Source organism: Pelophylax lessonae, assembly GCF_965119305.1.
Source record: "Pelophylax lessonae genome assembly, chromosome: 12".
Taxonomy (NCBI): Eukaryota; Metazoa; Chordata; class Amphibia; order Anura; family Ranidae; genus Pelophylax; species Pelophylax lessonae.
In genome coordinates, this window is record NC_138779.1 from 203,620,171 (window position 1) to 203,647,709 (window position 27,539).

General features: G+C 40.6%; 1 protein-coding gene across 1 annotated transcript in view; it reads right to left on the bottom strand.

The window, feature by feature from the left end:
- LOC309568990 (sialic acid-binding Ig-like lectin 10) overlaps positions 1–27,539 on the bottom strand; it is a gene marked incomplete at its 3' end in the record, with an annotated part of 259,234 nt that overhangs the window by 93,682 nt on the left and 138,013 nt on the right. Inside the window, 3 exon segments of the mRNA XM_082274753.1 lie at positions 162–434; positions 2,016–2,051; positions 5,171–5,425. Of these exon segments, the coding sequence (XP_082130879.1) occupies positions 162–434; positions 2,016–2,051; positions 5,171–5,425 (564 nt within the window).

Below are 27,539 nucleotides of genomic sequence, written 5' to 3' on the forward strand. Positions count from 1 at the left end.
CAGTAAAGAAGATAGAAGATTCAGGACCTGGGTGTGTCTGATGTGACCATAGATTTAGGTGAGTGTTATGTTAGGGTTTTTTTGTGTTTGTAGGAGGGGGTTGTTCCTTGCCAGACTCCAAATTCAACAAAAACAGGCAACAGCACATACAGTATACTTACATTGCACAATGATATTGGTGGTTTGATTAATGGCCCCAAGATTATTGTGAGCCAAGCAGTGATATTTATCTGCCTCACTGGCTGTTATATCATTCAAATGGAGCATAAGTTCACTCCCAATGCCTTTGCTGAGTACATTCTTCTCTCCCTTCATCCAGGTAACCTGAGATCCTGGGTTACTGTCTACTGAACATCTCAGAGCCAATGAGCTTCCTTCTTGCACTGTCACTTCTTGATTTGTGCTATGGTTGGTGCTGGTGGGGTTTTGTAGTTCTGTAAAATGGATAAAAAAAAATCATTAAAGCGATTGTGTCTGTTAAACACCCCCCCCCCCCCCATCATTCTACTGATACTTACCTCTCCAGTAATCCCCCAAAACAACTTTATCCATCACAGCCATAACCAAGCTACACAGTGCTAATATCAAAGCCTAGAGGAAACAGTGACATCACTGCCTTTGTCATGGGACCGTGCTCAGGGCTACTGATTGGATGCTAGAACTGAGCACAAGCTCCCCCATACATAGAAGTACTGGGTATTTTGTGCCAGCTAAGCCAGGTGAAGATCATCTGGCTTAGGGGAATCACTGGAGAGGGGAGTTCCAATGAGTTGGGAACTTTTTGAAGAGCAGCATCACTTGACCCTGAATGGGCAAACTGACAGAGTATTTATCAATGAATTTTCTTGACAAGAAAAGAAAATGCTGACCCCAGGGGTCCCTTCTCTGACTCATTCATATGTGTTAAATGATAGCTTGAGCTAATTAGCTCTGTAGACAGATAAGGAGAAACTGGGAAACATGAAAAAGAACTGAGAGCTTGACATGCTGGTTTCATGGTCAGTCAGCCAGGAACTGAAGATAAGGGCTTGCTGGCCCACTTTTAATTTAAGTTAAATTAAAATTAAAAAAATAAAGGACCGAAAATGTAGTTACTAATTCAAGGGAATTTCAACATCAAAATTAGAATAGAAACATTCTTTAACAACACCACTGCTCTTCTTATCAGTTCCTCTGACTGTATAATCCAGCTCTTTGGCTCTCCTTGCTCATTCAGCTTTAATAGGATTCTCCTTTCACCCCAAGCTCTCTCACTCCTCTGAGATTAAGATCCCCTCAGTCCCATGGACTCACCTAGCTGTCCCAGCCATCCCAGTCTTCCAGACCCTCTCTTGGTCTTCCAGACTCACGTAGCTGCCTTAACCTTTTCAGTCCCATGAACATAGAATCTCTCCCACATGTAGTGCAGTCTCTTGGAGAGAGCACCTTGAGCTCCAGAAAGGATTACACACCTGTCTTCAAACTGGAGCCCGCTTTCCCTGGCTAGAGCACTGAGCTTTACCCAAGCCTTGCTTATAACGAGGATACACACTTGCACACTCACACAACCTGCAGGTCTTTAGTAAGACCTGGTCAAAGGATTAAAGGCCTCATCCCACCAAAGACATTTTAAAACTTTAAGCTCCAGCCCCTCATCCGGGACAAAAAAACAGAGAAGAAAACAAAAACAATGCTCTGAAACTTCACGCTCTACCTTAATGTGAGTCCTGTGTCTTTTTCATATAATCATATAATCACACCATGGCAGGGCATTGCACTGTTAAAATATATAAAATCTAAACCATACTTTTAGTTTATTGGAACTCATCAGTGCATAAAGAATAATTGTTTGCACTAGATTACTTTTTTATCCTCTTCAGTCCAACGAACACATCTCAGACTCACCAGATTAAACCCATAAATAAAATAATGCATTTGGATAGAATGACGTTTAGTTTAGTCTTTTAAATTTTGGAGACAACTGTTCTTTATTACAACATGAGTAAAAGTGATAAAATATATGAAATGTACAATACCTAACATCTCAGTGGTAATAGAGATGGAAGGTGGATCTGAAATATAAACAGAAATAAAAGTAAACCAATACACATTGAAACAAAACACATTTCAATTGGATAATTAGTGTTGTGTAAGAGACGGTTCACACTACCGCGACCAGAAAGTTGCCCCCATGAAGGAGCGACTTTTTAGCGTGACTTTGAAGAGACTTGTTTAGCGACTTGGAAGAGACTTGGAAGAGACTTGTGCACTACTTTGAAGAGACTTAAATGATAGGTGACTTTGTCTGTGGGGAATGCCTGGCTAATCTTTTTCTTCTTCCTGGAAAGTCTGATAACAAGTCGCTTGAAAATAGATAAGGAACCGACTTAGGAGCAACTCCCATTGAAGTCTATGTGCACAAGTCGGATAGAGGTCGCCTTGAAGTAGTACAGGAACCTTTTCTGAAGTCAGAGCGACTTCAGTAGTGCATATTAAGATGGCTCTCATTCATTTACATTGAATTTGTGATGACAAGAGACTTGGGGCGACTTAAGGGCACACAAGTTATGTCCCAAGTCGGAGTAGTGTGAACCGACTCTTACTCAACTAATATTTGGCTATCATATCACAGTCTAAGTGAATGTGTCACTATCCAAAACCCCAAACCAAAGGCATGCTTGCAAAGAAAAAGGAATAATACTTACCACTCCTGCGTAGCTAAAAATCCCTTAGCAACGTTGCATACCTTGTAATCCTCTACATGCTACAGTTCTTTTCTCTGGCCCCATTTCACTGTAGGACAAAAAAGTGAATATTGGTGCCGGTGTTCCGTGAGAATTACCTACCCCGTGAGAAAAACCTACCCTGGCAGTGCGCATGCTCACAGCCCCTAGTGCGCATGCGCACTAGTCTGAAATGATGACTCTTCCGTGGAAAAAACCTACCATCGCGGCGGGTACATTAAAACAGCTGTACTGCAATATGAGTAAGCTCCGCTCCTTGCCCTGTCACTTCCCTGATCTTGTCTACTAAATATAAAAGCGGCTGGCGGCTCCGTGATTTATGTTGTCATACAGCCGCCGCCGGTTTTATATTTAGTAGACAAGACCAGGGAAGTGTCAGGGATAGCAGTGGAGATCACATGATATTTCTGGCGAGCTGTTTTAATGTAATTCCGCGGCGTTACATACACTTTCATACACCGGAAGTGACGAGGGTAGGTTTTTCTCACGGGTAGGTAATTCTCACGGAACACCGGTGAAATGAACCAAATAGCATTGGGCATTTGACACACATGTAAGTGTACTGGAAGAAGTTTCAGCCAGCATAAAGAGAGTGGAAACATGGACGCAGTACCTTTGGCTTTGGGGTTTATAATAGTGACATAATCACTTTAATCCCTGATCTAACATACAACAGCAAGAGACCAGCAAGAGAGCTCAGTTGCCGGCATAAAAAATATATTTTAATGAGTTATACAGCCATTACAAAGACAAATGATAGTGTCACCCTATCCATCTATAGACTAGTGGAAGAGGAAGAGACACAGACTACTGGGGAATGGTAAGAATGTCTGTTAAGTGTTTTTATTGCAATCTGTTTCTGCGTTGATAAGATTCACCCTCTCTGTTTATCCCGCAGACTACTGTTACAAGGATTGATAGTGAGGGAAGATCCAACATTTTTAAGCGCCGTACACACGAGAAGAAATTCGGCCAGGAATTTTCGTCCGACGACCGATCTGCCAATTTTTGGCTTGTTAGTATGGTGCTTCCGACAACCGACTCCGACTTTTCGGCCGAAAAAATCCTGGTGTGCAGGCTATATAATTTTTGTCGACCATCAAAACACGTCCGATTTTGGTCTTATTAGTACAGATTTAGATGGGGAAAAATCTTATGAGCAAGACTAGGCATGCTCAGAGATGAAAGCACACATAGAAAGCAATCCAACACATGACATCACTTCTGAAGTAAAATTCTGTTGTACGGGAAAATTCGTGTGCAGTCTAGAGCACATTCCAACCAACAGACACCACTCTGGACAAAAGACGGACGACAGGTCGGCGGAAATTCGTTGCGTGTGTACAAAGCTTTAGTTGTCACCAGAACAAGAAGAAAAAGAAGAGAGGCAAATCCTCCAATAAGAACACTTTTTCCAGTGACAATTATATAAGACATGAATTCCCTCACTTTGGATTGGGTTTCCCTTTCTCATGGGAAGTGAAGGGAAATTGCCTTAATGTTATACAAGCGAGACATAAGAACCTGGAACACGTAGCACTGAGGCACTGGATTTGACCAATAATTTGTGGTTGAAGAAGGTCATTCCCATTCAAACAGAGTGCAATAGCTTTGGTGAGGATTCTCTCAGCACAGACAGGGTACCCCTCAGCTAGGGGGCTCAGAGTTTTGCTAAAGAAAGTCTATTGAGAGTAGTAATCGACCGATATCTTTGTTTTGTTTCCGATATCGATACCGATATTTTGGCCATTGAATATTGGTATCGGCCGATCTTTAACAGGGAAAGTGCATATCGGCCCCCGATATATTGGCTTTGCCGATAATCAGCTGATTCCTAATTGAGAGCATTATATTAAGAAGCCAAGAGTCCAAAACTCTTTTAATACTGATGTACATTCATACAGGAAAACATATAACGACCAAAGCATTTCAGTGGCTAAACAATCTTTCCCTTTTTCATATCTATGTAACCAACAAAAAAAATAAAAAATTGATGACATCCTAATGCCCCCAAAAAAATAAAATCAAATTGGCAATATTGTAATGGATTTATTTAAATGTTGAAGAAAAGAGATCACATTAGGAAGCCATAATGCAACTTGTTTTCTATAAGTTTTATCAACAGTCAAATAATTTATGATATATTAGTTTTTTAGATTTTTTTCTGATTATCATAATTTTGATCACATTTTGTAAATCAATGAATTTGAATTTGTTTAAATTAACACAGAACTTCAAGATGGTTGTTTTATGCCTTAGTATAAAACAATTTTTTAACTCTTAGTTCTTTTGCCTGATGCCCTCATTGGAGCCATAGGAAAAAAAGAACCCTGTCCTACTATAGCTTAAACGAAAAAAAGGCTTGGCTTTAAACATTTGAGCTGCTGGAGTGTTTTTGTTTTTTTTTTTATATATTTTTCAACCACAAATTACTATTTTATACTCACACTGAACATATAATGTGATTTTATTTTGGGTATAATTCTTCAATGATGAGAAGGTCATCTGACAAGTCAATGAAGTTTGATGGTGACTTCGAGTGGGGACAAATGTCAGGTCTGGTGAATTATTCCATATTCCTGTCTGATTTTGCCATGTAATTAGTGCATTGGGGCAGCCTCCCGGTGCAGAACATGTTATTGTCACCTTTTTACCTTCAGTCAGTATTCCAGGGTCTGAGATTACAGGTTTTTCATTCCAATCTACAAGAAGCCCCACCCCAAAAATATAAAAAAATTAGTTTTAAGGACAAAATATAATAAACATTTTGAAGACATTGTATAGATTTAATATTAAGTCAAAATAGATGTGTTTCTCTTATTGGTGTCTTCAATAGAGTTGGGCTGAACACCGCCTGGTTCAGTATAAGCCAGAACCCTCGAATATCGCCAAAGTTCTCACCCAAAACGCAAACTCCTGGGACCCGAACTTTAAAAATAAAATGGGGCATAGCATGTGGGGCACTCGGTGGGCGGACATCCCGCCTAGCGCCCTGCAAATTTGGGTGTTCGCTGAATGGGTAAACAGGCGATGTCCAGGCCAAATGTTTGCTAGGTTCGAACTGTTCACGCAATTCTAGTCTTCAATTAAAATGAGCGTGCTGAGGTTTGTATGTGTCATGCTTGCTTATGCCCTTTTAAGTCCCTCCCACTGTTTGTGCAATTTGACCACACTATTTTTTTGGGGGGAAGGGGATACAATAAAATAGTCAGCCCCAGGTGCTCGGTGCGCCAAGGCAGAAACACGTTAATGAATAGACTTTAAAGGAATTGTTGGCATTTGTCGGTAGTAAACTTACCTGTGATCTGTATTGTTATCATTTTGAATAGATAGCTGTAATTCCAGTTGTCATCTTGCCTATCTTCAAATCTGAAGTAATACTTTCCAGAATCTTGCTCTTTGGCATCAGTTATCATCAGTGTGCAATCTCCATTATCTGGATTTCCCATCAAATGAAAATTTGGCTTTGTGCCAACAATTGACTTGTCACTAGAGGCTACATAGTCATTGCATATCGTCTTCCAGTGACCTTTAGAGCGGGTAAATGATTTCATGTGATTAGCAGTAAATCTACAAGGAATTGTGGCACAAAGACCCTTCTGGACAGTGACAGTCTCATTCACCTGGACAGAATAGCCATCTACTTCGCTAATGTCTGAAGGAGAAAGAATTGAAAAATACCATTCTCATACAACATTGAGAAAACAAAGAAAAGGCAAAACATTTTTTTGAGGAAGGATTAGATCATCTTTCGCGCTTGCATTGCTGTCTGTGTCCTCAGAAAGGAGATTGACCCCTCTATTTGATTTGGTGCCCATTGCCACTTACAACCTCACACTGCAGATAAATTGTCCAGGTCTCCGGACCAGAAACCAAAGTGGCAGCTGACTGAGAGTGGTCATTATTGGGGCTTGGTGAATCCTGTGGTTAATTTTTACAAATTATTGCCACCACATATTTGGTGGAAACATGAGCCATTTGCAATGATGACTGCAAGGAGCCTGGCCATTGTGACCATCGTTGTGACCACGGTGCTCTCAGCCTCACCCTGCCCTGGCAGAATAAAAAAGGTCTATTCAGGAGACATCCCTTAACTTTTTGTCCCAGAGACACAACATGATGTGAGATTAAATCTAACTTAGAGAAAATCACCATTTACAATAGCTGTCACCGGAACACATTTCTCAGTTGGGATATTTTCTTTCACTGTCTGTTCCCGTCACAACTTTAAACTGTATGTGGGTGGGGCCTTCTCGTCCAGCACCCATGAGAGTACTTCTCTCCTCTAATGTATGCGCTCAATGCTAGGGACCAGGCAGGGCCACATTCATGTGAAAGTCACCATTAGGGCAGAACCCTGGCTTAGAGATGAGCCATACACCATATGCAGTGAAGTGTTCCATCCCAAGTCACAACACACCTTCCTCTGTATATACTGTATTGCATTTAGGACTCGGAGGGACACTGCTAAGCCTATGCCTTCTCCACCAGTCCAGCTTAACTCTGCCATCTCACTCTCGGTGGCAGAATAGGATCCCGCCATGCACTTAGCGAAGACCCCATGGATGCACTTACATGCATGTGCATGTGATTCTAAAGAAACAGAGTTTAAAAAACATATTAAACTTACCTGCTCTGTGCAAATATCAGCCCCGATCCTTTTAGTTTTGGGTCCCCCGCTGGCGGGCCTGGATCCTTCCCTTTTGCTGAGTGCCCCCTGTTGCAAGTCTCTTGCTATGGGGGAACTCGAGCAGGCTCGTTTCCAAGCCATGCTCCTGTGAATGGACATTGTCCATTCATACACACAGCGTGGGCCCCGCCCCTGCTCTCTCCTCTTTGACTCACTGGCTGTAATTGATACCGCTGCTGTGTGAGCCAATGAGGAGAGAGGGACCCAAAAGAGCCACTGCTCTCATGCACACCACTGAATCGAGGTGGGGCTCAGGTTAAGGGGGGGGTTACCCTAAAGCATAAAATGCATTAAGGGAAAAAACCTTCTGCCTTTAGGACCACTTTAACCCCTTCAAATCTCCCTTACCATGCAGCTAGGTACATGGGGTCTCCATAGTGCGGGAATGCGGGTCGGTCCCGATTGCTTTTGGGGGCACCGTCTGGTAAGGAAGGAGGCAGAATACAACCACCTCTCACCCCCCATGGTACCTCTATAGGTGACAGAACCTGTCACCTATGGCAGGTGCCCCACTTATTGACCAGGTACCCCACTTATTGACTGGCTGCTATACACCCTCACCAACTCATAGTTACCCGTGTCAACTACTCTCCTACTCCAACTCTTCTGTCAAGTTAACCCTTCATAGGGACTTTCTTCTTGTATCCCTTGAATGCTTTTCGGGACTTGTTTTTCTGAAAGGCCATGTTCCACAATGCACCCCTTTAGGGTAACTTCAGACCATGCATTTGAACAGTTCGTGAAATTTTCTAAATGTTTCTGCAACATGTAGAAATGAAAATGCACACTCGGTACTCCTCACTAGCTATGCGGTGCCTGCCCAGGCATACCTGTATAGGTGTAAGTCCAAGACTGTTGGAGTTGATTAGTGGAGGAAGGAAGATGGAGGATGCTCCAGATACATATTTTCTGGTGATCCTGACCTTCCCCCTATTTATATGTAAACCAGGGTGGAGGGCAGAACCCAAAAAGCCCAGGAAACCAACTTACTCAAAGCTTAACCCTTACCTAACCTGGGCAGCTAACTCTTGCTTACTAACAGCACACTTAGTAAGCAGTAGTACATATAGACAGCATTATGTAACATTCTCATTGAGTATCTAAATTCAAAAACAAACTTAATATACTGCAGCTTAGCAAAACTTAGAGGTAGTGGCTGCATTCCTTTTCTTTTTATCCTGGCTTCTTTCAGTATTTAATTTGGTAATTCTGTCAATAACACAACACCTATTCTGGGATGTCACTCATTGTTGTGTATTCATAGAGGCAGCTATGGTTTTCATCCAGTCTTGACTGACTTTGCATCTCCATTACATGGGGGTGAGAGATTACAGAACAAGATAATAGTATTCTCTATTATCTTTCAGTTCACAGGAAGTGACAAGTAGGTTTCAGGCTAGATCAACGGGTATTTTCTGTACTTGATGCAAATTTTCATATCCTCAAAAAAAAAACAATAAAGACAATACATCTAATGAGTGGTAAACTGCAAGATATTATATTTTTGTTATTGGATTTAGTTACCCTTTAGGTTGCACTTACCTGTTACCAGTATTGTTACTTTTGTATCTATATAATTATATTTATTTATACTGTCTTTGCTCTCCACAAATCTGAAGAAGTAAGTCCCCTCATCATCCTTCTTGGCGTTGGTGATTTTCAGTGTGCAGTCACCATTGTTAGGGTCTCCGATTGCGTGAAAGTTTTTCTTTGTTCCTGCCGACATGTCAGTGGAAGCCACTATGATACCTTTCTCTTGCTTCCAATATCCTGTTGAATTGAGGAATTTCTCTCTACCGTCAGCCATGAATTTACAAGGCACAATGGCACACATAGTCTGTGGGATTGTGACGTCTTGGTTAACTTGAATGGAGTAAGTAGTGGATATCACAGTCTCTGCAGGGAAAGAAAATAATAAAAAATTATAGAAATGGATATTCTTTATGAAAGGGCTAGTCTGCTCAATTATTCATGGATTCAAATATGTCAGAAATATTCAAACAGTGAAACTTCCCAGCCATATTTCATGTTCTTGTCTATCTTGGAGATTTGGCTGTTCCCAGCCACCTTTGTGTTCCACCTCATCCTGTTACATTCCCAATAATGTAACATATTTAGAAATTCAGCAGGTGAACATTTTACCTCGCATACTTTACCTCCTCGGAACACTACCCATTAGACTATCAAAAGTCTTTTTCCACTCTTTCAGAAGAACTTGTAGTTCCTTCCCGTGGAACCATAATCGCACCAGAGTCATGCACAACTCATACCAAAAGTAAGGGAGGGATTGGCCTGCCCGAGATTATGATACACTACTATTACTGGGCCTGTCACCTGCAATGTATTGTGGATTGGAATATCCACTACCACACAAAGGATTGGGTATTACTAGAGAACTTTTTTTTCCAGAGAAAAATTATAAATTATTTTCTCGATGGTACCGCACCCCTGCCATTCTACAAGTACAGCACCTCTATATCTAGCGCATGCTGGAGATACCAACATACTAAAGCAGACCTCCTGCACATATGGTGGGAATGCCCATCTATTCAACCCTTCTGGAACACCGTTAATAAACTCACCCAAAAAATAACTGCCCCCCCACTGGCCTTCACACCTGTACAGCTCCTACTCCACCATCACGACTCATCATCAAATTCATCATACTTCAAGTCCTTAGCAATGATGCTAATCAAAGCAGCTAAACTCTGCATACCTAAACTATGGGGCACCCCCAAAATCCCATCCATATCAAACTGGTTTCTACGCATAGATAAAATAGCTGAAAAGGGAAGAATTAATTTCGATATCTCGGGACTCACCGCATAAATTTGCCTCTATATGGGCAGGTTGGACCTGCTTCAAATCCTCCACGGACTATCGTCAATTAGCTGACATCCCCCCTTCGATTCCAACCTGAACACCTTTGCTTCCTGCAACTCATAAAACACCCTAATACATATCCACTACTTGACTCAGCCTCTGACTCAACTAAAACTGTTGGCTATCAAGTTTTATCACAACAAACATACACATTATAATAGCTATTGTTTGGTACTTAACCAATACACCATTCATGCGCTGCTACTCTTTTCTCGCTTTAATTGAAAAGTTGTCAATTAAAGTGACAAAGGGCACATTTATCGTTGTTCATGAAAAACATAATGAAAGAGAAAATGTATATTTATACCATTATTTGATAATAGTAAAATGAGAAAAAAAATACTTATACTGATGAAGTAAAATATAATAGAATAATAGAAATGATGAAATAAATGCTTTTGCTATTAAAATTTATATTCCATAAATCTCTGACATTTTTTTCACAGACCTTTTGAAATGAGGAACAGAATTGCCACAAGCCTTATCCCTAGATGTCCATCTTTTCTTGGCCACATCACCATACTGATAACAACTGTGCAATAAGCAGAACCTGTGAACAAACACAATTCATTAAATTAATTTACAATCAAAGTCATTTTATAGGACAGTGAAAGCGTTTGATTACACATTCAGTAGATATCAATTTACTTGTACTCTAAGTAACATTTGGCTACTTTAATTCTAAATGTAATTAGATTGGTACTTACTTTTCTGATGAGTTGACCAGTCAGCACTTTCTCCTACTTCTTGTAATCTTAAATTTTAATGATTTTAACAAGCTTCTTGTTTTTATAGTTTTAGAGATTATGACTCATTTGTAGGGAATTATTACTATTTATCCAATTTCTGTACTTCCTGATTTATCTAAAGTTCCCTATAATGTGTGATGTCTGAGTTTTGCTTGGTTGAAGGGGATTTCAGGGATGTTCTCTAAAAGAGGAAAACGAAAAAGGAAATATGGGTGTAACACGGTATAAAAGGTGGACTTAACCTTCAAAGTATAACTAAAGGCAAAAGTTTTTTTAGTTTTGGATGGAGTGGAGAGAGATTAGAGCACCTGTCAGTTTATATTGCTGTCTGTGCCCCCGCTAAGGAGATTTGCCCTCTCTATTTGTCCTGTTTACCGTTTTCATTGAAAGTGAAAGTTAAAGAAATTACCCAAATTTGGTCCCCAGAAAAGTAATATAGGGGACATCTTCCAATGGGGACACTAGTTCTGGTGACCTGGGGGTCCTCAAGTTATTTCCTTGACTTACAGGGATTTCCTCTCACTTTCTGTTTGGTTATGGGAGAGAAAGTGAAGGGAAATCTCCACAATAGGACACAGATGGCGAAAAAAAATCTGACAGGGGTTTTAAGCCTCGCTTACTCTATCCAAAATGAAAAAAAAAGGTTTTGCCTATAATTCTACTTTAAAGTATAACTACAGGCAAAACTTTTTTTTTTAGTTTTGGATCGAGTGGAGAAGGGATAGAACATCTGCCAGTCATGCTGTAGATAATATTCTTTCTTAGGGGGGGTTCAGCCTTGAGTTCCCAGAGAACAATAATTAGCATGCCTGCCAAACTGTGACAAATTGTGGTGTATATACATGGCCCCCAGCAGGCACATATGTTAGTAATGCAAATAGTAAACATGGACTTAGGCTTCAATGTCTGGTTTCTAAAGAGGTCAGTCTGTAAGGCTGTTTATAGAGGGTCTCTTCTTTATATTTAGGGCTGAGCTGCTGGCTAATTGGGGTGCCCTAACTGTGTACAGAGAGAGCTGCCTTGGGAGTTCAGCCTGTCACTGCTAAGACCATACACTGCACACTGCATCAAATTGGTCTGCATGACTGTCATCCCAGAAGGAAGCCTCTTCTAAAGATGATGCACAAGAAAGCCCGCAAACAGTTTGCTGAAGACAAGCAGACTAAGGACATGGATTACTGGATCCATTTCCTGTGGTCTGATGAGACCAAGATAAACCTATCTGGTTCGGTTCAGATTATGTCAAGTGTGAATGGTGGCAACCAGGTGTGGAATACCAAGACAAGTGTGTCTTGCCTACAGTCAAGCATTTTGGTGGGAGTGTCATGGTCTGAGGCTGCATGAGTGCTGCCAGAACTGGGGAGCTACAGTTCATTAAGGGAACCATGAATGCCAACATGTACTATGACATACGGAAGCAGAGAATGATCCCCTCCCTTCAGAGACTGGGCAGCAGGACAGTATTCCAACATGATAACGACCCAAAACACACCTCCAAGACGACCACTGCCTTACTAAAAAAGCTGAGGGTAAATGTGATGGACTGGCCAAGCATGTCTCCAGACCTAAACCCTATTGAGTATCTGTGGGGCATCTTCAAACGGAAGGTGGGAAGCACAAGGTTTTTAACATCCACCAGCTCCGTGATGTTGTCATGGAGGAATGGAAGAGGACTCCAGTGACAACCTGTGAAGCTCTGGTGAACTCCATGCCCAAGAGGGTTAAGGCAGTGCTGGAAAATAATGGTGGCCACACAAAATATTGACACTTAGGGCCCAATTTGGACATTTTGACTTAAGGGTGTACTCACTTTTGTTTCCAGCGGTTTAGACATTAATTGCTGTGTGCTGAGTTATTTTGAGAGGACAGCAAATATACACTGTTATACAAGCTGTACACTCACTACTTTACATTGTAGCAAAGTATAATTTCTTCAGTGTTGTCACATGAAAAGATAGAATACAATATTTACAAAAATGTGAGGGGTGTACTCACTTTTGTAAGATACTGCATATATCCACTAATTGAGGAGTCATTCCTCTTGTATCTGTGTAATTCCAAGGAGAGGTGCCACAGTGGGCTCCCAATCATCCACCAATTTCAATACAAAAGAAGAGTAGGAACACGATCTCAAATGCAAAAGTTTTCGTTACTAATCCCATAGTATCTCTCCCAAATATACTGGAGGCACTCAGAGAATACAGAGCTTTAGCTAATTACAAAATTAATCTTACTAAGTCGTCGGCACTGAGCATTTCTATGTCAATACAGGAGGAACTCCAATTTCGCACATCATTCCCATTCTGTTGGGCTGAGGGCTCGATAAAATATTTGGGGGTCCAGATTACAGCAGACCCCTCAGATTTATATAGGAAAAACTTTCTACCTTTATTGAGAAAGATCAAGGGAGACCTGAGAAGCTGGCAACAGCTATTTTTAACTTGGTTTGGTAGGTGTAATGCACTAAAAATGAATGTTTTACCTAGGATTCTATACATAATGTAGGCCCTACCAATTGCAATTCCGTCTACTTTTTTTTCAGCAGATTAAGACGATGTTTCGCTCTTTCATTTGGGCTCAAAGATCCCCACGGATCCGGCTACAGACCCTGCACCTCCCCAAAGACCGGGGGGGGGGGGGATACGTTTACCGGATATTCGTAGGTATTATAGAGCTATTCACTTGACACAGGTAGTGGACTGGAATTGCAATGGGGCCCTTAAACGATGGGTTGGGCTTGAGGTAAATGAGGCGGGCCAAATGACCCCTCCTGCACCATGGTCAATATACTCTTCTGCGGATGAGGTGTATGCACATCCTACTATAGGGACGACAATACGGGAAACCAGACGTATTGAACATTTCTCTAAGATATCCCCCAGCCCATCCCCACTGATACCGATCTTAGGGAACCCTGAATTCCCTCCGGGATGTGTAAGCGCAAAGGTACGAAGTTTGGCACATGTCAGTAAAGTTTGTATATATGATATATGGAAGAAGGGGCAAATACCTACACAGGAAGAGATTGCGGAATGGCCAGATGTTGATCTGGATTATTTCAGTATTTTTCAATTAAGACACTTCCTGAGGACATATCAGAAAGGGGGGTATGTCCCTAGGACATCAACCCCCTTCGAAGAGGTATGTATCTCGAAGGCCCTGCCCAAACATTTGATATCTTTATTTTATACATGGTTGTCAGAAGAGCAAGAAGATCAACACTTCTCGTTTATACAGAGGTGGGAACATGAGCTTGAGATATCCTTAACCCCTGGGCAAGTCAACAAAATTTTGGCTACAGTTCATAAAACATCCATGGATTGTAAGATCCAGGAGATGGGCTACAAAATACTTACTAGGTGGTATAGAGTCCCTGAGGTGCTACATAAAATGGATGAGAAATACACGGACAGTTGTTGGCATTGTGGATCGGAAGTAGGGACTATGGTCCATATCTTCTGGTCATGTCCCCTGATAAGGGTATTTTGGATGAAAATCACTGTAATAATTAAACAGTTGACAGAGGTAGAGATACAGGATGATCCCACTCTATGTCTTCTGCATCTTACAAAGGGATCATCAAAAAAATATATAAAATCTCTGACACTTAGACTCTTAAATGCTGCGAAGGCATGCATACCTATTCTATGGAGACAAACTCAGACTCCCTCTCTGAAAATGTGGTTCGAAAAAGTTAAAGAGATTCATAAGATGGAGGAACTGACATCGGTGTTAAAAAATTCAGAGGAGGTGACTAGAGCTCGGTGGCTGCCGTGGGTATCTTTCACTGGGTCAGAGGTGTACTCCAATTCTATTGAGGTGTAGATTTTGCGTTGCATGGGCATGTGCCCTCCTCCCCTCCCGATCCTTACCCTTTTATGTTGTCAATTTTTCAAGGGGTTTTTTTTTTTTCTTTTTTTTTGCTTCTTTATGTAAGATCCTAGGGGGTCTTACAAGGTCTGGCTATGCCTCTAAATACACAATATTCCCATTAGGGGGAAAGACACATTTTGCACTAAATCCCAAGGAAGGGTCTTCTCAATTTACTTATTACCCCCTTCTATGGGGGGATTATTTGAACACGTGCACGTTTGTTTAGATTATTCTTTAGTGGGGTTTTTTTTTTTTTTTGTGGGTGTGCTTGGATTTGCCACAAGTGTGATATGCTGAGTTTGGATTCACAATGAGCATAACGATGAATATTTTTTTTTTTTTTTTACACTTCGAGGGGGGTGGGCGCGGTGTGTTGGATTTTTTTTTTTTTCTCTTTTCTTGTTGTTTATCCTGATGTATGTATTATTTTTTTATGGTTTAATTGGTCTGTATTTGTAAAAAATAAAACCCAATAAAAATTGTCAAATTTAAAAAAAAAAATGCAAAAGTTTACTGAATAGTATTCTCCATACAATACGTGAAAATAAGAAGCAACTGTACAGTTTCGAGCATACCATGCTCTACATCAAGCTGTTGTGACTATATACAACAGATTCCTACCTACTGTATATACCCACAGAGCAGAGTGTAACCACACTATAAAACACACATAAAAATTTGCTACACACAATAATTGTCTAACAAAACATTCAACTATCAATTGTTTCCACTATACCAAAAATTTGTCACATTTCTGTACAACATTTCTTTCCATATGATCTTCTCCGTGAACCATTCAATTTCTTATCTTTTTTTTTCATTTGTGTCTGTTCACACCTACAAGAAAGCATAGTGATTATCAAAATGTATCCCATTCACAAAAATAAATACAATTCATAATCTATATTCATCCACTGAGGATGCAAAGATTGAAGTCTATTGATCTCCATACCTCTCTTTGTTTTCATTTTAAAATCCTGCCCCCCCCCCCCCCCTTGGTCCCTGAGCACTTCTTCCAAAATCATAAATGGCAGATCTGAATCCTTATGTCCCTGTTCAGAGAAATGTTTCAGTATCGGCAATCCAGGTTGTTTATTCCCAATGGAGCTGCGATGCTTGGCAATTCTATCTTTATTTTTTTGTGTGGTTTCTCCCATATATATTGACTTGCACAGACACACTAAGATATAAATTACTGGCGTGCATGAAAGCCCTTTATCTCTATATCTCTGTCCATTGCCTGGATGAATACAATTCTCTCCTTTCACCATCAGATTACATTGTATACAATTAAGAGACACATTCTTACGGTCAGAGTTTAGGACGAAGGAAGCCTGAGATAAAAACGACTTTCCAGGGGAGGAAAGGGAAATGGATGCTTCTCCTGCCTGAATTGCATACAATGTAATCTGATGGTGAAAGGTGAGAATGAGACATAGATGGCAAACAATTAACTGCCAGGGTTTATAATCCTCTTTAACCACTTCTGGACCGACAGATTTTCCCCCTTAATGACCAGGCCATATTTTGGGATTCGGCACTGTATTACTTTAACGGACAATTGCACGGTCGTGCAATGCTGTACCAAAATAAAATTGATGTCCTTTTTTTCCACACAAAATAAGCTTTCTTTTGGTGGTATTTGATCACCTTTGCAATTTGAATTTTTTTGCGCTATAAACAAAAAAGTGTGACAATCCTGAAAAAAAAAAAACAATATTTTTCACTTCCTGGTATATAACATCCTCAAAAAAAATTAAAAAATCTAAATTTTTTAACATTTTAGGCCAATGTTTTTTTGCTACATATTTTTGGTAAAAAAAAATCACAAGCGTATTTTGATTGGTTTGCGCAAAAGTTATCGCGTCTACTAACTACGGGAAAGATTTATGTCATTTTTATTGTTATTTTTTTTTTTACTAGTAATGGCAGCAATCTGCAATTTTTAGCGGGACTGCAACATTGTGGCGGACAGATCGGACCCCTAACCGACATCTTTGACACTTTTGGGGGGACCAGTGAGATTATTACAGTAATCAGTGCTAAAAGTATGCACTGTTACTGTAATAATGACACTGGCAGGGAAGGGGTTAACATTGTGGGTGATCAAGGGGTTAAATGTAAGCCTAGGGGAGTGATTCTAACTGTGGTGGGGGGGGGGCGTGGCTTGTGAAATGATCATAGAAATCTGTGATCCTATATAGAAGGATCACAGGGGCTCTGTGATCATTTCAGGGAGAAGAACGGTCAGCTGTGTTTACAACAGCTGACTGTCCTTCTCTCTCAGCGGGGAACGATAGCGGGTGTCAGGCGGCAATCGGAGCCAGGTGCCCCATGCATCGGAGTCCCTGCTGTCGAGTGGGGGCGGGAGCGCGCTGGCGCGGCGGGAGCGCGGCGGTGCGCACTTGCCCCCTAGCTGCAGGCACGCGACCAACGTAGGTCTACATCGGTTCGCGCAGGAGGGCCGCACTGCCGCAGTAAAAAGGAGGCGGGCGGTAGGGAAGACGTTAATCTATTCAAAAAGGAATAAAAAAAAAAAGTTTTGCCTAGAGATCTTAATTTTGCTTCTTAGCCACCCGTTCGCACCACTGTAACTTGTCATGCGATTTGACAGTTTAAAATCAAATGACAAGTTGCACCCTATTTGTGCCTATGAAACTGTTCAAACCAGTGCGACTCTGACTCCGACATAGCCACCTGTGCATGAAGTCTCACAGATGTCAGCAAGCCGCACATGAAATCGATCTGACCGGCGGCTTTGAAGTAGCGTGATTTTAAAGCCGCGTTTAGTGTGAACAGGGTCTAAATGAATCGAACATTGCAACTTTCCTAATTAGAATACTAAGAGTGCATCGGCTAATTATAATGAACCAGACCTTTCTATTCAGCGTAAGTATCCAAAGACCATAGTAAAAACAAAGAACTATAAAATAAGAGATTATTCTCCCACTCTACAAGACTCTGGTCCGGCCACATCTGGAGTATGCCGTCCAGTTCTGGGCACCGGTCCTCAGGAAGGATGTGCTGGAACTGGAGAGAGTCCAGAGAAGGGCGACAAAAATAATTAGGGGAATGGAGGACATCAGCTATGAGGAAAGACTACAAGCACTGAACTTATTCTCTCTGGAGAAGAGACGATTGAGGGGGGATATGATATCAATGTACAAATACTGTACTGGTGACCCTAGCATAAGGAACAAACTATTCAGAGAAAGGGAATACAATAAGATACGTGGCCACTCACTAAAACTAGAGGAAAAACAGTTTAACCTTAAAATATGTAGTGGGTTCTTTACTGTCAGAGCAGTGGGGATGTGGAATTCTCTTCCACAAGCAGTGGTATCAGTGGGGAGCATCAATAGTTTCAGAAAATTATTAGACAGTCACCTTAAAGACCACAACATACAGGGGTATACAATGTACGGTTAACATCAAACACACACACACTCATCATAGGTTGAACTGGATGGACTAATGTTTTTTTTTAACCTCACTAACTATGTAACTATGTAACTATTCCTTCATAGTAGAAACAGGTAGGACTCTGTAACAGCGCTTTTTCAAATCCCTGCAATGTACATTGATCATACAAAGGGGATTGTTTTTTTTTCTCAATAAAAGTAGAGTTACTCTTTAAGGTGGAACTGTCAGTATAGAAATACAGGAACTGACTTTCTCTGAATACTATTGGCTCTAGAGTGTCCTTCTGCTTCGCTTTAGCACTGGTAAAATGATATACGGAGAAACACAAAAGAAGTTTGTTTGTTCGGAGTTTCTTTTTAAAGCCTGATATTGTAACGTTAATATCTAATACAAAGAGAAAGAAATTGCAGAACCCGTTTCCTTTACAATTCAATGTTCTGTACTCATTGCAACATACACTGCCTGGCCGAAAAAAAAAAAAAAAATTGCCACCTGGAATTAACTAAGCAATTAACTTAACTAAACTAAAACTAAACTAAAACTAAACTAAAATTAAACTAAACTAAAGTGATCCTATTGGATAGTTACTGCATGTGCCCAAAGAATGAGGTCACCTGAATATACTGAATGACCAGGTTTTTCCCTCAATGGATTTTTTTCTTCCCTGATGGCACAGACATATTCCAAGATGACAATGCCAGGATTCATTGGGCTCAAATTGTGAAAGAGTGGTTCAGGGAGCCTGAGACATCATTTCCACACATGGATTGGCCACCACAGAGTCCAGAACTTAACCCCATTGAGAATCTTTGGGATGTGCTGGAGAAGGATTTGCGCAGTGGTGCAACTCTCCCATCATCAATACAAGATTTTGGTGAAAAATCAATGCAACACTGGACGGAAATAAATCTTGTGACATTGCAGAAGCTTATCGAAACCGTGCCACAGGGAATGCGTGCCATAATCAAAGCCAAAAAAATATTGTTGAGTGTGTGACCTTTTTTTTATTTTTTTGGTGGCAACTTTTTTTTTGGCCAGGCAGTGCATGTTGATAAAACCAATATATATGAGGATATACTGTATACAGTGTATATTCTTCTTTATTGATTAGTTTACCTTTTTTCCCAATAAATATTTTGTTGCAGGGAAAAGAAAAAGAAAAAAAAGGAAGAAAAGTAAAAAAAATAAAGAGAGGAAAAGAAAAAAAAAGGGAAAATAAAAAGAAAGAAAAGAAAAATAAAGGGAAAAGAAAAACAAAAGTGAAAATAAAAAGCAAAAGGAAAAAAGAGAAGGGAAATAAAAAAAGAAAATTGAAAAGAAAAGGGGAAAAAAAGAAAAGGAGAGAGGAGAGGAGAGAAGAAGAGAAGAGAAGAGTAGAGTAGAGGAGAGGAGAGGAGAGGAGAGGAGAGGAGAGGAGAGGAGAGGAGAGGAGAGGAGAGGAGAGGAGAGGAGAGAAGAGAAGAGAAGAGAAGAGAAGAGAAGAGAAGAGAAGAGAAGAGAAGAGAAGAGAAGAGAAGAGAAGAGAAGAGAAGAGAAGAGAAGAGAAGAGAAGAGAAGAGAAGAGAAGAGAAGAGAAGAGAAGAGAAGAGAAGAGAAGAGAAGAGAAGAGAAGAGAAGAGAAAAGAAGAAAAAGGGAAAATAAAAAGAAAGAAAAGAAAAATAAAGGGAAAAGAAAAACAAAAGGGAAAATAAAAAGCAAAGGGAAAAAAGAGAAGGGAAATAAAAAAAGAAAATTGAAAAGAAAAGGGAAAAAAGAAAAGGAGAGAGGAGAGGAGAGGAGAGGAGAGGAGAAGAGAAGAGTAGAGGAGAGGAGAGGAGAGGAGAGGAGAGGAGAGGAGAGGAGAGGAGAGGAGAGGAGAGGAGAGGAGAGGAGAGGAGAGGAGAGAGAGAGAAGAGAAGAGAAGAGAAGAGAAGAGAAGAGAAGAGAAGAGAAGAGAAGAGAAGAGAAGAGAAGAGAAGAGAAGAGAAGAGAAGAGAAGAGAAGAGGAGAGGAGAGGAGAGAAGAGAAGAGAAGAGAAGAGAAGAGAAGAGAAGAGGAGAGGAGAGGAGAGGAGAGGAGAGAAGAGAAGAGGAGAGAAGAGAAGAGAAGAGAAGAGAAGAGAAGAGAAGAGAAGAGAAGAGAAGAGAAGAGAAGAGAAGAGAAGAGAAGAGAAGAGAAGAGAAGAGAAGAGAAGAGAAGAGAAGAGAAGAGAAATGAAGAGAAGAAAAAAAAAGGGAAAATAAAAAGCAAAGGGAAAAAAGAGAAGGGAAATAAAAAAAAGAAAATTGAAAAGAAAAGGGAAAAAAGAAAAGGAGAGAGGAGAGGAGAGGAGAGAAGAAGAGAAGAGGAGAGAAGAGAAGAGAAGAGAAGAGAAGAGAAGAGAAGAGAAGAGAAGAGAAGAGAAGAGAAGAGAAGAGAAGAGAAGAGAAGAGAAGAGAAGAGAAGAGAAGAGAAGAGAAAAAAAGAAAAGAAAATGCAGAATTCATCCAATGATTTCCACTGAAGTTTGGTAAATAATATAAGTGTGTCCGATTTCCTTTTTTTCAATAATGTACCACTTGTTATTAAAATAAAAAACAAAACAAAACATTGTATTGCTTTATTACACAGAATCATCACTGTATTAAATATGAACTCATAGAAGATGTAAAAGGAAAAACAATAAATGTAGCATTGTATCTATTGATATATCCTTTAAATATACAAGTAGCAGAATACAGATTGACCTAAAATGATGAAAAAATTTGATTTTTTTTATGGGAATGTTTTTTAGCAGAAAGTAAAAAATATAGTTTTTTGTTTAAAGCTCAAAAAATAAAAACTGCACAGGTGATCAAATACCACCAAACGAAATCTCTATTTGTGGGTGAAAAAAGGACATCAATTTTATTAGGGTCTAGCATTGCACAACCGCGCAATTGTCAGTTAAATTACCGCAGTGCCGTATCACAAAAAATAGCCTGGACATTAAGGGGGAAAACCTTCCGATCCAAAAGTGGTAATAAATGGTGTTACATTGTGATCCCTCCTATCTGCCTCACAAATATATAAAATGAATATAAGCCAAAGTTTGTGAAGGTAGGAGACCAGTGGTGAATTTATTAACAGCACTTACCAATTATGAAACCATGAAACTATGAATAATGGCTCACCTGCTGCTCAACAGAAGCTTCAATGTAACGGCAACCAATAAGAGGGCAGCAATTCCGACTACGCCATCAATCACAAGATACTTTGTATTATCCACTACAATGAAACAATAATAAGCCATTTTTTAATTGATTGGGAATTACACAATATACTGTAGATTCTACTGAATCCTAACTGAATACAGAAAAATTAATCACTAAAGCAGATCTAAAGGCAGAAAAAAAACACCAATTCAAACAGTGTTCATAAAAAAGAAAACAGTAAGTGATTTTTTAACCACTTAAGCCCCGGAGGATTTGGCTGCTGAAAGACCAGGGGGTATTTTGCGATTCGGCACTGCGTGATTTTAACGGACAATTGCGCGGTCGTGCGACGCTGTACCTAAACTAATTTGACGTCCTTTTTTTCCCACAAACAGAGCTTTCTTTTGGTGGTATTTGATCACCTGTGCGATTTTTTGATCATGCGCTATAAACAGAAAAAGAGCATCAATTTTGCAAAATAACAATATTTTTCACATTTTTTTATATGAAATTCCCCAAAAAAAAGAATGTAAAAATCAAAATTTTTTAACATTTTCAGCCAATTTGTTTTATGCTACCTATGTTTGGTAAAAAAAATTGCAAAAAGCGTATTTTGATTGGTTTGCGCAAAAGTTATCGCGTTTACTAACAAAGGGAAAGATTTTTGTCATTTTTGTTGTTTTTTTGTTTAACGCGTAATGGCGGCGATCAGCGATTTTTTTTGCGGTACTGCGACATTGGGGCGGACAGATCGGACCCATGACTGACATTTTTGACACTTTTGGGGTTACCAGTGACATTTCTACAGTAATCAGTGCTATACATATGCACTGTTACTGTAAAATTACACTGGCAGTGAAGGGGTTAACTTTATTTGAGAGGGAGGGGCTGTGTGTGTCCCTAGGGGCGTGATTATAACTGTGATTGGCTGTGGCTTGAGCTGTAGGAACAATGATCAACGGTCCTACATAGTAGAACCGTATGATCATTGTTTCTACACAGGGAAGAATGACAGGCGGCTTGTTTACACTAGCCACCTGCCTTTCTCCCTCTCCCCCGACGATCGCTGAGTGACCGGCGGACATCGGGTCCGCCGGTCACACGCGCGGGGGGGTCCCTGACCGCGCGGGAGCGCGCCGCCGGATGCGCGCGCTTGCTCCCCAGAGCCTCACAGGCTAGTGACGTACCGATACCTCACTCTGCCTGTGAGGGGCTGACCGCCGCAGTATATGTTCTTGCGGCGGTCGGCAAGCGGTTAAAAGCAACTAGTCTAAGGGGAAGATTTATAAAAAAAATTACTTTGTGACTGTCTCAACATTTATGTACACTTAACAAAATATCCGCGAATACTAATTTGTGGTCTTTTTTTGTTTATAGTGCAACACATTTTTTGGGTGGTATTTGATCACCTGTACGAATTTCATTTTTGCGCTATAAACAAAAAAAGAGCGATAATTCTGAAAAAAAAAGAAACAACAATATTTTTTACATTCTGTTATATAACATTCCCAATACAAAATATTTAAAAATCAAATGTTTTCATCGTTTTAGGCCAATTAGTATTCTGCCACATATTTTTGTTAAAAAAAAATCCCAATAAGTGTATATGGATTGGTTTGCGCAAAAAATATTGCGTCTACAAACTAGAGGAAAGATTTATGGAATTTTTATTTATTTATTTATTTTTACTAGTAAAGGCGGCGATCAGCAATTTTTAGCGGGACTGCGACATTGCGGTGGACAGATCTGACACCTAACTGACATTTGTTACACTTTTGGGGGGACCAGTGACATTGCACAGTATACAGTGCTACAAATATGCACTGCTACTGTACTAATGACACTGGCAGGGAAGTGGTTAACACCAGAGGCAAGCAAAGGGTTAAGTGTGTCCCTAGGGGGTGCTTTCTAACTGTGTGGGGGATGGACTTATGGAATGAACATAGAGATCTGTGTTCCTAAATAAGAGGAACACAGGATCCCTGTTTTCATTGCGGACAGAACAGCGGTCTGTCATGTTTACAATGGCAGACCGCCGTTCTGTCTCCACGGGGAGCGAACGCGGGTGCCCGGCGGCAATCAAAGCCGCCGGACCCGCAGTTAAGCCTCCTCTGTGGCAAATGGGCGCATGCACGTGCCCCCATTTGCGGTCCTGCCTGGGGCCCTTTACTCTCATTATGGGGCTCTTCATTACGGTCCTGCAGCGGGACCCTTTCACAAGTTCTGCAGTGGGCTCCCTTCCTGCCATCTTGGGGCCTCCCCACAGTGGTCGAATGCCAGGTCCCGGTCGCAAGTTTGACCTTTGCGATCCTGGAAGCTCACCCACTGGTGTCAGTATTTTTTATTTTTTGGTATTTTAATTGTATTATTTTTAATCATTTTATTTTATTTTTTTACAATGTCACTGACTATGACTCTGTCCATTCAGAAAAGGAAGGAGCTGGTAAATTACATATTTACCGACCCCTTCCTGGTTCTCTATTGTGACACATCCCCTGCAGCAGCCAGCAGAAGAGGGGAGGGAGCACAGTGGGGGGGGGGGGGGGGGACCAGGGTAGCACACAGGGGCCCAGAGACAGCAGAACACAAGTGAACTGCATAGGAGGAGTGGCGGGGGCAGCATACAAATGAACCAATCTCCTCCATTTTCCTACTGCAGCTACAGGAGGAAAAAGGAGGACAGTGATTTCTCTACATGCTGCACCCGCCGCCCCTCCTTTCCAGGTGTACAGGGGAGACGCACCGGCCCCCTGGAGCTTGGGGCCCGGTTGCATTGCAACCCCTGTAGATACGCCCCTGCAGTATGTGTCTCTGTAAGTATGTACACTGAACTTTTTCTATAAATGAATGCATACAACCTCCACTGTAATTTTGGTGGCTCACCAGAGTTAACCTATAAATTATTTTTTGCATGTGGGTGGAATGGCCTTTGGCTTAGCTTCCCGATTTTGGGGACAACTGTTCTTTGTTACATCAAAAGTGAAAGTAATAACATATATGAAAAGTAAAATACCTGGAGTCTCAGTGATAATAGAAGAAAATATAGTAACCCAATATTTTCTAAACCTGAGCAAATCAATAACCAAAAGGCAAATAAATTACAATAAAGAGCTGCGTGTTGTAAAGTGTAAAAAACACCTTCTGTGACAAGAAACAAAGGAACCGCGATCTTACATCATAAAATACATATCACCCTAGTGAATAAACAATAGTGAATAAACAACTAAATAAATAAATACATCTTTATTTAAATATAGAAAATATTTAAAAATTGTGAAGTCCATATATAATCACACACGTGAATAACGTCCTCAGTGAGTATAAGAAAGGTTCCTCTCCACCAGCATGCAGACGCACTATACACTGATCAGAGTTAACCACTTCTGGACTGTAAGACTTTCCCCCTTAATGACCAGGCCATATTTTGCGATTCGGCACTGCGTTCATTTAACGGACAAATGCACGGTCGTGCGACACTGTACCCAAATAAAATTGATGTCCTTTTTTCCCCACAAATAGAGCTTTCTTTTGGTGGTATTTGATCACCTGTGCGATTCTTATTTTTTGCGCTATTGTCGCTAGAGCGACAATTCTGAAAAAAAAAACACAATATTTTTCACATTCTGCTATATAACATTCCCAAAAAAAAAAAAATTAAAAATCAAATTTTTTTAAGATTTTAGGGCAATTTGTTTTCTGCTACATATTTTTGGTAAAGAAAATTGCAATAAGCACATTTTGATTGGTTTGCGCAACAGTTATCGCGTCTACTAACTACGGGAAAGATTTCAAATTCCCAGATTGTCATTTTTATTGTTTTCTTTTTTTTTTTTTACTAGTAATGGCGGCGATCTACAAATTTTTGCGGGACTGCGACATTGCGGAGGACAGATCGGACCCCTGACTGACATTTTTGACACTTTTGAGGGGAACAGTGACATTACTACAGTAATCAGTGCTAAAAATATACACTGTTACTGTAATAATGACACTGGCAGGGATGGGGTTAACAGTGTGGGTGATCACACTGTGGGGGGCGTGGCTTGTGGAATGACCATAGAGACCTGTGATCCTATATAGAAGGATGTGTTTACAACAGCTGACCATTCTTCTCTCTCAGCGGGGAGCGATCGCGGGTGTCAGGTGGCAATCGGAGCCGCCTGCCCGCTGCATCGGCTTCCCCGCTGATGAGCGGGGGTGGGAGCCGCCCCCTAGCTGCAGGCATGCTACCAAAGTAGACCTACGCCAGTTTGCCTGGGAGAGCCACATTGCCGCAGTAAATAGGCGGCGTGTGGTCGGCAATCGGTTAATTGACACCTATTACAGGGAGTCAAATTACGCATATGGGAAAATCCAAGATGTCGTACATGAGGTCACAGGAATGAATTCAAACGGCTGCTATTATCCATTTAATATGTATATAAATAGCGTATTCGAAGCTCCAGTGTTGCCATATAGAGAGGGGGAGGAAGAAACACTCTCAATCCCTCTCTCTTTCATGATGTATCTCAAACACCACCCAACGCCGTTTTGTCAGTCTATGTCTGACATCTTTTAGGTAGAAAAATTAGGACGTCAGACATAGACTGACGAAACGGCATTGGGGGGTGTATGAGATACATCATTTCCAGTCAGCTGGAACTCCGGTGGAGCGCAAACCAGCGATTCCTATACAGTACATGCTGATCCCTGTCTTCTTTGATGTAAGTGCAATACAACCTCCTTTTAAATAAATGATTTGAAATACTGCACCATGAGAGTGTTACTTCCTCTCCCTCTCTATATGGAAACACTGGAGCTTTGAATACGCTATTTATATACAGGGCTCTTTTTCAGCAGGAACACCTGGGGAATGCAGCTCCAGCAGCTCCGGCGCCTCCAGCGCTAAATGTATGTAATAGAAAGGGGTGTGGGGTGTGCTGGAGGGTCTATTGATGATGCTGGCTGCTGGGGGATTTATTGTCATTGGTGGGGATCTGTTTTTGTGTGAGGGTCTATTGTTGCTTGTGGGTCTTATGTTGTTGGTAGGTCTATTGCTGCTGGAGGGTCCATTCATGCTGGCTGTTTGGAGATCTGTTGTGTCTGCTGGGGGGGTCTAATGTTGCTAGGGTGGATCTTTTGTTGCTGGGTGTGGTGTTTTTTTGTGGGTGGTCCATTGTTGCTGGGTGTGGTGTTTTGTTGTGTGTGGCCCATTGTTGCTGCGTGGGGAGGTCTATTGTGTGCGGGATCTGTTGGTGCTGGGGTGGTGTGTTTTGTTGTGAGGGAGGTTATTGTTTCTAGGGGGTCTATTGTTGCTGGGGGGGGCGTCTATTGTTGCTGGCTGCGGAGGATCTATTTTACTGCTTTTCTTGTTATTATTACCAAACTCCATACAAATGATTTAGCACCACAAAATGATACTTGGTTCTGTATTCTCTAAAAGGGGTTGTACTGGGAAGTGGGTAGGGGGTGAAACTAAGGGACAGTGCTCAGAGGTGGGTAGGGGGCGGAGACAAGGGGTGACTCAGAAGGGGAAGTTCTTGCATTTATTCTCTGAGAAAAAAGCCCTGTTTATATATATATATATATATATACAGTATATATATATATATATATATATATATATATATGTATATTATGTGGATGAAAGCAGCGGTTTGACCTCATGTATGACGTCTTGGATTTTCCCAAATGCGCAATTTGACTTCCTGTAATAGGGGGTCAATAAATCTGCATGCTTGTGAAGAGGAACCTTTCCTATACACATTGAGGACGTTAGTCACGTGTAGGATTATATATGGACTTCACAATTTTTTTTATAATATATTTGTATATTATATAATATATAAATTATAATATACATATAAATATATAATATATTTATATATATTTTTTTTATTATATATTTTCTATGTTTAAATGAAGATACAGTACATTTATTTATTTGTCTATTCACTATTGCTTATTCACTATGGTGATATGTATTTTATGATGTAAAAAAAAAATGTAAAAAAAAATCAAATTTTTTCATGGATTTTGGCCAACATGTATTCTGCTGCATGTTTT